Below are 14,410 nucleotides of genomic sequence, written 5' to 3' on the forward strand. Positions count from 1 at the left end.
AGAACAAGGTGGTTTGTGTCTGTCAAATGAGCAGTGGCTGAAACAGAGGTGCACCTGATGTACCAAGAACCATTTGAAAGTTTCCAGGTTGTCAGTCACAGTATTAAGCAACTATACAAAAATCAGTGTCACTCAGTTAAGTGGGACAGAACATTGGACTGGAAACCACAGAGCCAGGGTGAACAGCTCAGAACTACTGTGGGGTGGCACCTTCCTACTTCACAGCAAAGTGACAAATATCAGAGGAGAGGTAGGTGCAGGTATGAAAGTGCTTTGTCTATCACTGATTCTTCTATAAGTGCCAGGTTTCACCATCACCATCATCATTATTGTCATAATCGTTCTTATACCCAAGTCATTTCCCACTACATACATCTTGGCTACTGTTTAAAACCAGTTCTCTGGGCAGTCAAGTGATCTAGGTACAAGAAGAGACTTGAAAATTAGTTAGTGGAAACGACATTTAGAAAAATAAAATTTGCACAGTGCCTTTTGTAACTGTCTAAGCCAGGCTCATTGAGCATTTCAATTCACGTAGATAGGTGCTCTGTATTTTGGGTTTCCTTCAAATGACCCCAGCCATTCTGATCGCAGAACACACAGATTCACGAAAACATGAGAATCGGGCTGCTGTGACACAAATGAACTCCTCAGTTGCAACAAACCAAAAGGAAATAAAAGTATGGTTCTTGATTTCTTTTCAAAAGGCCTGAATATGCTGTTCATGAAACATATCATGGTGACAAGGATCAGGGAAACAGCTATTCTCAGGCCCACTGTGTGAAACTATCAGTCACGACTAATCACATATATATACGTATTCCAAGAGCAAGGCATTTCAATATGGTGGAAAATATTGCTCAGTGTGAGGTCCTGTGTTTTCTGGTGAAGCAGAGGGTGGGATGTGGACTCAAGGAGAAAGGAGGAAGTTTAATGCCTCAAGATTTAGAATAACCCAGATCTCTGAGATCCTCAACTACTTCATTAAAATGTGAGCATGTTGAGGGAAGTGTTTAATATGATTAGCAGACCTCTTGCTTCTGCCAAATAGAAATAATCACACACCTATTCACTTAATACCTATTCATTCATAAATACCTAAAAGGAGTCAGGTGTTGTGTTAAATGCTGGGGACAACAGCTGTCCACATGCATACACGGGCCCTAGCTTTATGGAAATTTATATTCTCATGAAAGACAAACACTAAAAAATAAATAAAAGCATGAAATAATGCCTTGTGCTAAAAAGGTGATGATGATCAAGGTTACGAAGAAATGTGATCAAGATTATATGGAAGTGTTGGGAGCTACTTTAGAAAAAGTGATGGGAGAAGCCCTCTCTCAGAAGGAGACCTAAATGAGACTGAGCCAGCTGGGAAGAGCTGGGAAAGGACCATTCCAGGTAGAGGGGACAGTAAGTACAAAGGGCCTGAGGCAAGAAAAGGCTTGAAGCATTAAAGGAGTTCCATATAAGCAGCCAGTGTGGATAAAGCACCATCAGATGGAGGAGAGGAACATGAGACAAGTTTCGAGGAGTGATCACAGCCACATTTTGCAGGCTATGCAGGCCTAGTTCAGGAGGCTTAAAGGATACAGGCTATTATTACTATTTTTTATTTAAAAAGCACTTTTTAGAGAATGGGGTCTTACTATGTTGCCCAGTGTGGACTCACATGCCTGGGCTCAAGTGATCTTCCCATCTCAGCCTCTCAAGCAGCCAGGACTACAGGTAGGTACCACCACACCCAAGTTAGGTTTTTTAAATCTTAACGTTTTAAAAAGGCATAATCTGATTTCTGTTTTAAAGTACCACTCTAACTGCATATGTCTGCCATAATGTATAAACCATAATTTTTATGCGAAAGAGGTTAGTATTTGGAGAAATCAGTAGGCATTTTGAAGCATTTAAATAAAAACGAACTTAAAGGAATACACATTTAAAAAGCCCCCAGTGGTCATCTGAAGATGAGTAAGTTAAGCAATGAATTTGGGACTAAAAAAAAAATTCAAAGAACAAAACAAACCTACTTACCTCCTCGTTGCACCAACAATGTGACCTCACTTCCCTTAGGACACTCAACCAGCATATCCACCACTTGGTTGTGAGTTAGGGCCTGCACGTTCTTCTTATTAACTTCCACTATGAGATCCCCTTCTTTCAGGCCTCGGCACCTTGGGCTGTCAACAATCTGTTTCACTCTTTGGCCACCCCCACCAGGACTGTCTGCGATAGTAAAACCAAAGCCCATTGGCCCTTTGACAATATGAACAGTTATGAGTTCTGGCTGAGTGGCTATGGAGGAAGCCAAAGAAACAGTGTCATTAGGATAACCATGCGAACTATTTGAAGTCACGTCCGCTGGGCTGCTTGGCCGGGCATCCTTCATACCATTGACTTTGCCTGTTTTACTACTGTGGCTAGCTGGTGAATCATAGGTCTCTTGCCCATTCACAATAATTGGTTCTTTATCCAAAATAGCTACCGAGGTCACTAAACTTGTATTGGGGTCATCTGGATCAAAAGGCAATGGATAACCTCGGCAGAGTTCAAGGTCCACGCTGGCACCAATGGGGATGGACTGGAAGATCTTCACAACTTGAGCATGTGTGTGTCCCAAAACACAGGTGTCATTCACACTGACAATCACATCCCCTGTAGAAGGCAAGAGTGTGGGGGTTAAGAAAACAGCACCCATAAAATTGCCATCAGTATTATAATATATTCCACTAATATGAAACTGAACTGAAACTGCACATGGGTGTGATACTATAGGGCATGAACTGCTTCTATTACTGATTTTAACAGCTAATAAAGTGTTCTTTCAGCACCTAGTATCTTCCCTGCTAATGAGAATATAATAATCCCTGAAAGAACATTGGAGCTTTCTCCTAAAAAAAAATCTCACTGCAGAAATCCAAGTTTAGAATTCATTTATTTAAATGGGGATCTACATTTTTAGTAACTTATTGCTTTACTGTAGTCACACAGTTTCCCAAAGTTAAAATGACTTCACAGGTTTCAATCTGCCCCAAGGGATGAATTTATATAATGTGGAGACCGGGCTCATTCTCAAGGTGTTTAAAGGTATAAACATGTGCAATCATGACGCTGTCTGGTCTTGCTCAAACCAAACAATGTCATGATTGCACATCTTTATGTTCTGGGTTGGAGTCTCACCACACAGAACACACTAAGGCCATGTGGACGCTACCTGTTTCCATCTTGCCGTCCAATGCAGCAGGACCATCTAGGACCAAACTCTTGATCTGCAGAAACTCATCAGGTTCATCCCCTCCAACCACCGTGAAGCCAAAGCCACGACTGCTTTTCCGCAGCTTTGTGTGAATGAACTTGCCTTTCAACTCAGAAGGATTTCGTGTAAAAAAGGGTTTGCCTGGATTAAAATAAGAAAAGCATAAGGAATGTCACCATTGGTGAAAAGGAGAATTTAACAAGATTTGAGACAACATATAGATAATTCTTCAAGCTTATGCCCTAGAGCCTTTGGGCACATAGCATCTTAAGAAAGTCCTCTCTTAATCTGAGGAATAAGGATGTTCCTAGGCCCCAGTGTTGATGGAAGGAGGTAAAGCACAGAGTATGTCAACTCCAGGGTCCAAAAGCAGCTACAAGAGAGGGATGAAACTAGTCCCTGTCAGGTGACATACTTCTTGGTTTCCATTCATGCAGTTTGACAGGAACTGAGCTGCTACAAACCCCTTCACAAATGGAAATGGAACTGGTCTGTTTTATGTCTTTTGTTTTAATTTTATTTTGCTATATGGCTTCTGATGTGCTGCTTTGGGCCTGGCTTCCACTCGAAAAATCAACTGAACAAAAACTTTAGTTTTAATCAAACAGAAAATCCAGGCTGAAAATGCACAGATAATACCAGAAAACATATTAGAGTCACAAATAATAATTTGACAAAAATGTAGAATGACTATTTTCAAAATTAAGGGTCAATTCACTTTGAATTGAACTCCAAATTCAACTATTTTTCCTATTTATTTGCACCTTTTATTAAATTTATGAAATAGCCAACACATGTCTACGGCTAAGATTTACTGTTTAAAACAAGTTTAGGATATTTGTTTAAAAAACACAAACCAAAAAACAAAGAAACCCCACCAAAAAAAAAAAATCCCTAAACTAAGTAGTTACTAACAGTAGCCATACAGCTCCGAATACAGCTGTCTTATTTAAAATAAGTTAGGCTGGGCGTGGTTGCTCATGCCTGTAATCCTAGTACTTTGGGAGGCTGAGTCAGGTGGACCACTGAGGTCAGGAGTTCGAGACCCAGCTGGCCAACATGGTGAAATCCTGTTTCTACTTTAAAAAAAAAGAAAAAGAAAAAGAAAAAATATATATATATTAGCCAGATGAGGTGGCGGATGCCTGTAATGCCAGCTACTTGGGAAGCTGAGGCAGGAGAATCACTTGAACCCAGGAGGTAGAGGTTGCAGTGAGCTGAGATCATGCCATTGCACTCCAGCCTGGGCAACAAGAGTGAAACTCTGTCTCAAAAAAATAATAAAAATAAAAATAAAATAAATGTACAGATAGAGATATAGCTAAATTACTCCCAAACATGCTACCTAAGGTTTTATTACGTTTTCTTGATACATTCACAAATAACATTTTGAACATAAACCAAAACGTTTTCTTTTGGGTTTTACTAGGCACTTCTCTGTAATCGAGAAACTTATTGGAACTTCTCTGATTATCCCAACTAGTAGACCTAATTTCATGAGCAGCTTCTTTCATCTCTTCTAACTGTACTTACTTCTTATACCCTGTTCTTGCCACACATAGCTTCTCCATCTGCCCTGTTTCTTTTCTATTAAAAATGTTATCCAAAACAAAAAGAGAGAGAGAAAGAGGGAGAAATTAGTTCCCTACACCCCTTCACTAGGAGCCTGGCACCTAGGAAAGAAGTTATTTTTGGTTAGTTATATCTAAAAGGGCTTAAAAGGTCTCTGGGCATGCATACAATTTTTAATTGCATATTTTAAAAGTTTCTGGCTCCTGCAAAGAAGGCTCTTTTAAATGGCCGGCAATCGGAGGTCCTTTCGCTAACCTGCTCTCTAGCACAGTCCTAAAGCTTATTGGAAGCCTGACAAACTACAGCCCTGTCACAGTGGCTAAAGAAAGGCAGGACTTAGAAGGATTCGCCAGGCAAAGTCATCCGCTAAGGCATCGGGAGGGTGGTGTCACTTGTACTAAGAGCTTTGGGGAGACAGCCGCCAAGATAATTATCAGATGGAAATCGAGGTGAGGTAAGATAACCCCCAAAGTTTACTTTAGGGGGAGGAGGGTGAGTGGCCTACACTCTTGCAGCAGGTGCTGCTAGGGCATTCCAGGCGCCCTGAAGGGAAACACATTTCAGTTACGCAGAGACATCATCAACAGCCATTACTTTCGCAGCAAGACCTTCCCTAACCACCTTGCTAAAAATTGCAGCACCTCCAACATACATTCCCAATCCCTTTTCCCTGCTTTAGTTTTGTCCTTAGCATTTACCGCCTTCCAACAGAATATACATCTTACTTACAGTTTTGGTTTTCTTACTATCCCCCACTCCCATGCATGAGGGGCATTGATACGCAGGTACATAAAACCACTAGAATGTTAGCTCTATGAGGATTTTTGTATTTATATCCAGTATCTAGAATATTGTCTGGTACATTTTACGTGCTCCAAAAATGTTTGTTGAGTGAGTGAATGAATGAACAAATAAAAGCACATAGAAATGATATTTAACATGTCTTTGAGAAGGCTGAAAAGAGGTGTTTGGGTGTTGGAGCTTTTCACTCTTATTATAGGCTAAGTTAGAAAATGTGAAAATGTGCCTGGCAGTTTATCTAATTAAAAAAAATACATTAACATATTTTGTGCTGAGAATGTTAACTTAATAAAGACAAGAGCAGAGCTTTGAAATTATACAACTGACTTCCTTTTCCAATGTTTAACAAGGGAGGGAAGATCAGAGGGTTTCACATTTATGCACATTTTATTCCTTTTTACATAGGGGTGGATCATTAGTTAATGCAGCTTTTGGAAAGAAATGCTTTTCACCCCACAAGCAGTGGAATTTGGAGCTCTCAGCTGCAGCCCTGTGGTACATGTAATTTTCTAATATCCTAACCTCTGTTTACCAGTCACCAGTGGTAAGGCTTGGTTGTGTCTTACCTAGGGAAAATCACCTGGGTAGCTTTTTAAAATGTACCTATTTTCAGCTCCTTCCTTAGACTCACTGATCAGGATGTTCTGGGTCTTGCCCCGAAACTCTGCACCTGAATGAACCTTAGGTGCATGTTTCCCTGCCAGGCTGAGGGGAGGGGAAAGAAATGTCACTTCTTGACACTACTGTTTAAATACCCTAGACCAGTACTGTCTAATGGCACTTTCTGTGATGATGGAAATGTTCTGTGTCTGCACTGTCCAACATGGCAGCCACTAGTCACATGTAGCCACTGAGCCCTTGAAATATGGCTAGTGAGACTGAAAAACTGATTTTGTTTTATTTTTTAACTGTAATTATTTAAATTTAAATGGCAACATGTAACCAGCGGCTTCCATACTGAACAACATAGATTTAGACTACACAAATGAGGTATCACACAAAAACCAAAACAGCCAAAAACCTTTCAACCAGAAGTTAAACTATTCCTCATGAATAGTGTTCAAATCTGTGCTCTGCTACTTAGTGGCTATATGGCCTTGGGCAAGTTACTAAACCTCTCTGCCAGAGTATCACAGACATAAATGGAGGTAATGATGATACCTATTTCATACGATAGTTGTGAGAAACAACCATGGCAGATAATGTAGGTAAAGTGCCTAGGAAGGTACTTGGCACATAATTAAGAGCTCAATAAATGAGTTATTGTTTTGAATGTGGTGGTGGTAGAGCGAGTGTGGTAGAGGGGTAGCTGCAAAAATCTCTCTCCAAGCATAAGCTTGAAGCTAGAGAGTTTTCATAAGAGCAAATCTCCAAATTATCACTTGCTGGGATTAGAAGTACACCCTTGATCGGGGAGAATTTAGTTGGCCTGTGAACTTGGCAAAATTACTACCAAACAATCTAACCAAATTAGCTATATGGCTTCTTCCTGACAGTCTGTCAACGCTAGATACTGCCCAAGATTAAACACTAGATGGCTAATCAAGACACTTAACCAGTAGGCAGGTAACCCAGACTTATAACCAATGAGGCTTAAGTCTAGGTTAATGTTTATTGAAATCAAAACTTGGAGTCAAATGGTATGGATTTTAACTGGTTTCTTGGGTATCAGTTATATTCCAAAGATTATAAAGGTGCTTGAAAGGTGTGGATCAACAGAGAGACTACACAGTAGAAGGGTTGTAAGAATAAATGAGTCAATCCCAAGGAAAGTTCAATGAGCTTGAACATTCCCAGACACTGTTGAATGGTATTTAGAAGTGGGGCCTTTGGGAGGTGATTATACCATGAGAGTGGAGCCCACATGATGGGCTTATTCTTATAAGAAGAGGAAGAGGACTAGTCCTTTGTCTCTCTACTCTGCACCACGCGAGGACACGGTGAGAAAATGGCCGTCTGTAAACCAGGAAGTGGACCCTCATTGGACATTGGCTCTGCCAGCACTTTGATCTTCGACTTCCGACTCTCCAGAACTGATAGATAAATGTTCGTTGTTTAAGCCACCTAGTCTATGGCAACTTGTTATAGAAGCCTGAACGAAGGCACCAGTGGATGTCTTAGTCAATCATTAGATGACTAAGGAAATAAGGAAGAGATATAAGGAAGTAAGGAAGAAGAGAAAAAAAGAAAAAGAAAAAAAGGTTGAGTGAAAGAAAAGTAAGAATCTGAGATGAAGTGTCTAATACAGATAAATACCATCTCAATTCTTAGTTGGTGCACTAAGCATTTGGCACCCAGAACCTGAACCTTTATAGCTTTAATTTACTTAATTTCTAAGATAGTTATGTAAGAAAGTCTGGTTGGCTATTCTATATGTATATGTGGATGGATGGATAGATAGATGGATGGATACTGTTTCACTCAATAATGTCATGAGAAATAGATACCAACGGATTATGCCTTGTTTGGGATTATCTCACAGTGAAAAAACAAAAAACAGAGAACCACAGTCTCTTGTCTCCATAGGATTTAAAGTCTAATGAGGAAACTATTTTTAAATAATAGCACATAAATGAACACTAGTTACAACGGTTAAATTTCATAAATGTGAAGTACAGGATGGTTAAGAGTAAACATGGTAGGGGAATCTAGCAAAGACCTGAGGTGAACAGGAGTTAGCAGAGTAAGAAGTAGGAGGAAAAGAAAACTGCAAATAGAAGGAACAGCCTCTGCAAAGGCTCAGAAGCGGTCCACAGTTTTGCTAGTTAAAAGAACTGAAAGGAGGCTAACTTACTGTGAGAGAGGGGAAGGTAAGAAGGCATAAGCCGACAGAAGGAATTTTATATTTACAAAAAACCCCACAAAACTGAGGAATCCACAGTCATACTAATATTAATCAACATATTATTATCTACTATATCCTATCTTTATTAAAGCCATTATCACCATTAAAAAGTATATTCATGCCTGAAATTATTTTACATAAATTGATATTAATTCTAATCTCATGACAATGTCAGCTAGCAGAGAAACAATTTCTTTCTTATGAAAATTATAATGAAGGAATTAAAATTTTAAAAATGAATTATTCTACTTATCATTTTATATCTAACACAATTAAATCTCTTTTAAAATGCAGAAAGGAAGGAAAATTTTATAGTATTTTTATTGCTTCTGTACCACAAACATTCCCCAACTCTGTCAAACATGATGCTTGTTTAAAAGAAAAAGAAAACTAAACACAAATATTTTCTATAATTTAAGAGTAATGAGGCCTGAAAGTTGCAAGGTTCTGGAACTTCCAATTTTCAAGAATAATCCTCTATAAAGGCCTCATCCTATGTGTGAATGTAAACAAACAAGATACATTGAAACGTTGTAAACATGCATAAATACCAAAACTGCAGCAAGAATAGGGAATGAGAACTGAAAACACAATATCAAACCATTTGCATTTATAGGAAAGTCTTAGACAAAACCTAATATGTTGGCTAGAATCTTGAAATATCTAATGCTGAGTTTCAGATTTATCTTTTTTAACATACTATTAAATATCTGTGATCTCTAAATCAGTGATTCCTATCTCTGGGATGGGTTTGCTCCCCAGAGACATCTGACAATGTCTGGGGACAATTTCCTTGTCACAATGAGAGGTGGGCTGTGTGCTACTGGCATCTAGTGGCCAGGGGACATCTCACAATGCCCAGGACAGCCCCACACAACAAAGATTTACTTACCCCAAAATGGCAATGGTGCTGACATTGAGAAACGTTGGTTTGAATGATCATTTAACAAGTAGTCTTTATTTTTAAAATATTACAAATAGTTGGAAAAAAATTATTCAGGAAGATTCCTAATTTTTCTTGACAAGTCTAACAATACATTTATCATTGCTTTTATTATTTATGGTTTTCACTATCAAAGGAATGACTTGGGGGTTACAAGATTGCACTTTTTAAAATACCTTTAAAAAAATTAGATTTTGAGCTAAAACCATAACACAATTAGAAAAACAAGTACTTTACCCTGAAGTGGAGCTTCTCTGGCTGGCTCTGGATTGCTTGGCGGGTGGTTTGGAATAACAGGAGGCACAAGGGCTGAGTGATCTTCTGTCCATTCTATGAAAAAGAAAAGAAAGTTTCCTATTTTTCCTTCAAATGGCTCATTGACTTCCTTATGATTCCCCTTATTATTAATAATATCCAAAGCAATAAACCAAGGGCAGATAGCTTAGATTAAAAAGAAGTTGTTATCTGACCTCACTGTATGAAGCTCTTTTTTTCTTGTCTAAGACGTTTTAAGAAAGAAATATTATGATATAATGAATAAAAACTCCAGTTCTCTCTGGCTGGAAAGTCCAAAGTAACGTCAGTTAAAAACTGTCAGGAAAGATATACAGCCAACTAATGGCATGTGTATAAGGGAGAAATTTCTCTAATGTGATTGAGACATGAGCTGGGCTGCTGAGGCCAGCTTGGCTTAGGTAGAGAGGAAGATGAAGGTAGATTTCAGCAGATTGCTAATAGTGCTCTCTTCTGCTATCTCTGAAATCCAAATGAGACCGATTACAAATATTCCTGGGTCCTAATTGTAATCTTATTCCCCTTGGAAGGCCAGACATAACTCACAGTGAGTGACCCTTGAGATGGCACCCCAGAATCACTTCCAGCTCAGCTAACACTTTCAATTGTACATTCTCATTTGCAAACGGCACTTTCTAACCCTACCAAGTTTTATCAGCTCAGAAAAGATACATTAAAAAAATTCTTTTTAGACAAAAAATAACAGATGTTGATAAGGATGTGAAGAAAAGGGAATGCTTATACACCGTCAGTGAGAATGTAAATGACTGCACCCTCTACAGAACTACCATACAATCCAGCAATCCCACTACTGGGTATCTACCTGAAGAAAAAGAAATCATTCTATCAAAATGATACCTACACTTGCATGTTTACTGCAGCACTACTCACAATAGCAAAGATACACAATCAACCTAAGTGTCCATCAGTGGATGACTGGATAAAGAAAATGTGGTATGTATGCCATGGAACACTACTCAACCATAAAAAAGAGAATAAAATTTTATGTCTTTTCCAGCAACATGAATGGAACTAGAGGCCATTATCTTAAGTGAAACAACTTAGAAACAGAAAGTCAAATATCACATGTCCTCACTTATGAGTGTGAGCTAAATAATGTGTACTCATGGACATGGAGTGTAGAATAAGAGACCATGGCAACTTGGAAGGGTTGGAGGGGGATGAAGGATGATAAACTACTTAATGGGTACAATGTATACTATTTGGGTAATGGCTACACTAAAACTCCACACTTCACCACCACTTAATATACCCATGTGTCAAAAGCTGCATTTGTACCCACTAAATGTATATGAGAAGAGTTCTTTTTAGCTAAAAAAGAGACTAAGGTAGATAACATTTCAATGGGTGAATATACATAGACATACATACCCTACTCTCTCTAAACTGTACAGTCCGGGGCAGTGGTTGGCAAACTATGGCCCACTAGCCAATCTGGGGCCAATTCCTGTTTAGATATAGCCTGTGAGCCAAGAATAACTTACATTTTCAAATGGTTGAAAAGTAACAAAAAAGAGAATACTTTGTGACATATGAAAATGACGTGAAGTTCAAATTACAGTGCCCATAAAGCTTTATTTGAACACAGCTACATCTATTCATTTATGTATTGTCTACAGCTATTTGTATACTACAATGGCTGAAGTGAGTAGTTCTAACAGAGACTGTATGAATCACGAAGCCTAAAATATTTATTATCTGGCTATTTACAGAAAAAGTTTGCCAACCTGTAGGCTATGGTTTATATTTGTTATATTCAATATTATAGTAACAGAAGCACTACACTTGATATTCTGTTTCATATTCACATATTATATTGAGGAGAGTATTAAGCCTATGATTCCAAAAGATCAGAATGAAAAAGTGGGAAAAGCCAGAGTATCTAGTAATAAACGAATGGCTAAATAAAACAGAGGCATTCATAAAATGGAACATTATGTAACCATTAAAAAGTATAAGCTAAATCTATATTAGCTAACTTTGAAATATGTGCAAGAAATAAAAAGTGAGAAAAGAGGTCTCACATACATACTATATATGTATAAATTATTATAAGATTTTTGTTAAAATATGCATATATGTATATCCCTAGAAAATTTCTGCACAGGGCTTATCTCCAAAAATGGGAAGGGGGCAAGCAGGGGAGAATTTAATGTTCTATACTCCTGAACTGCCCATATTTTTACAAACAGCATGAATTAGTCTGTAATTTTTAAAAAGCACCCCAAACTACCAGCTCTTTCTGATTCTTTGCATGTAATGTTCCTAAAATTAAAAGTTAGTTTCATGCCCAGTAACTCCACTTAAAGTAAAAATGCTAAAAGTGGTTTGGATTTAGCTACCAGTTGCAATGCAAATACTGCGGGGGCGAGAGAACAACTTCCCCAAAGTTCTCTGATCTAACGATGCTCCTTTCTAAATTAAAGGGGAGATTTGGGTGCCTTTGAATTAGGATCTCCACTTTGGCCATCCAGAGGAACATGGAGATGGAGTTCTCTTCCTCCCCACAGGACATTAACTCTTCAGTGTGGCAAGAGAGGACTCAATCATCAAGGCCAGTTCTGACCACACGAGGGTGTCAGCGCTCAGATTTCGCCCCATGCTCCCCTGCTCAAGAAAAAGCCTCGAGGAAAGAGGCCAACCTTCTGTCTGCTGTTGCTGCTGCTGCTGCTGCTGCTGCTGCTGCTGCTGCTGTTGCTGCTGCTGTTGCTGCTGCTGCTGCTCAAGCTGCTTCTTCCGTTTGGCTTCAAGAACTGGGTTCTCATATTGCGTCTTCCTGTTGATGTGGCTGGGGAAGACAGCAAATAGTATTCAGCTTGAAACACTTCATCCCACCAGCAAAATGCCAGTCAGACCAAGTCCCTGGATTCAAACTGAGCAAAGCAGGTGGTCTGAGATGCTAACCCTTGTGTGTTAAAATGCTCAGTTAGAAAGAGGAAATAAAAGTGAAAAGTTTCCATTACTGACTGCTTATATGCACTAAGCACTGGCTACTAGTTTTATATGCATTTTATTTAAAACTCCTCAGTAAATGCCAGGAGGTAAGTCCTATTTTTATTCATATCTTATGAATAAGGAAAGTAAGTGTCTGGGCAGTTAAATAATTCATCTAGCATAATATAGCTAGTAAGCAGTAAACAGGCATGCAAACTCAGGGTTTTCTGCTTTCAAATCCCAGGATTTTAACCACTGACCCCCTTCCAAATGTCCAAGATACCACCTGACAGGGGAAGCTGCTTTAATTCAACAAGAAGTAGATTAAGGAATTATTGAAAAATAAGATTAACATGGCTGTGTGACACTGTCTATAACATACAATGCCAGAACTGCTGTGTCTACAGTAGGGTTCACAGAAGCATAAGCATTCATCCAAACAATGAAGTTAAACAAAGAACTCGACTCACATCTGTTAACTATTTTGATCACTAAACATGGAGGCACAATTAAAAGTACAGGCCTTAGGCAGAGAGACTCCAAATAAAGTTAACTAAGTAGACGTGATGTGCTCAAAATGACAAAGATCCAAACACTTAGATGGCTACAAAACTAATTAGGCCCTGCATGGCAAAATGAAAAATACACACACACATACACACACCTCTATATATGCATACATATACAAATTTTTTTTGCTATGGCCTTATTTAGTGTATGTACACGTGTGTGTGTATACATATATACATATGCATACACACGTGTATACATATATGTATACACACACATATATATGTATATATACACACACACATATGTGTGTATATATATGTATATATACACACACACACATATGTGTGTATATATATGTATATACACACACACACAAACGTATGAGGTCAGGAGTTTGAGGCCAGCCTGGCCTACATGGTGAAACCCCATCTTTATTAAAAATACAAAAATTAGCCGGGTATGGTGGCACACGCCACCATATATGTGTGTGTATGTGTGTGTGTATATATATGTATATATACACACACACACCATATATATGTATATGTGTGTATATATACACACACACCATATATATGTATATATACACACATATATACACCATATATACACACACACAACGTAAGCATATACATATATGTTTTTCTTTTTTTTTTTTTTTTTGAGACAGAGTCTCTCTCTGTCACCCAGGCTGGAGTGCAGTGGTGCGATCTTGGCTCGCTGCAACTTCTGCCTCCCAGGTTCAAGCGATTCTCCTGCCTCAGCCTCCCAAGTAGCTGAGATTACAAGTGTGCATCACCATACCTGGCTAATTTTTGTATTTTCAGTAGAAATGGGGTTTCACTATGCAGGCCAGGCGGGTCTTGAACTCCTGACCTCAAGTGATCCACGTCCTCTGGCCTCCCAAAATGCTGGGATTACAGGCATGAGCCACCATGCCCGGACTTATTTTCTTAATTCAAAATAATAGTTTATTAGAAGTTTAGAAGCATACTATTATGATTATTTAGAACTCTTAAGTTTTTTAAAAAGCTAGGCTTTATTTTTTTAAGCAGGCTTATCAATAGAATGGATAGACTGATTGCTCTTAATTTCTATTAAAGGCCTACATGTTTATTTCCTAATTCTTGCAACAATTTCATTCTAAGAAATGGTCTATCATTAACAGGCACATAAGTCTGAAAAGACACAGGGAGAACTGCATGGTAAGATAACAACTTGTGTCTTCACCCAT

General features: G+C 38.6%; 1 protein-coding gene across 45 annotated transcripts in view; it reads right to left on the reverse strand.

Annotated features, from left to right (window-relative positions):
• Positions 1 to 14,410, reverse strand: part of MAGI1 (membrane associated guanylate kinase, WW and PDZ domain containing 1) — a 678,422-nt gene that overhangs the window by 75,150 nt on the left and 588,862 nt on the right. For all 45 annotated transcript variants that reach the window (XM_077993285.1, XM_015130467.3, XM_077993281.1 and 42 more), the window contains 4 exons: positions 12,372 to 12,517; positions 9,652 to 9,744; positions 3,212 to 3,394; positions 2,032 to 2,652 (listed from right to left, as the gene is read on the reverse strand). In XM_077993285.1, coding sequence (XP_077849411.1) covers positions 2,032 to 2,652; positions 3,212 to 3,394; positions 9,652 to 9,744; positions 12,372 to 12,517 — 1,043 coding nt within the window. The remainder of the gene's footprint in view (positions 1 to 2,031; positions 2,653 to 3,211; positions 3,395 to 9,651; positions 9,745 to 12,371; positions 12,518 to 14,410) is intronic.

The sequence above is a fragment of the Macaca mulatta genome, chromosome 2, assembly GCF_049350105.2.
Source record: "Macaca mulatta isolate MMU2019108-1 chromosome 2, T2T-MMU8v2.0, whole genome shotgun sequence".
Lineage (NCBI taxonomy): Eukaryota > Metazoa > Chordata > Mammalia > Primates > Cercopithecidae > Macaca > Macaca mulatta.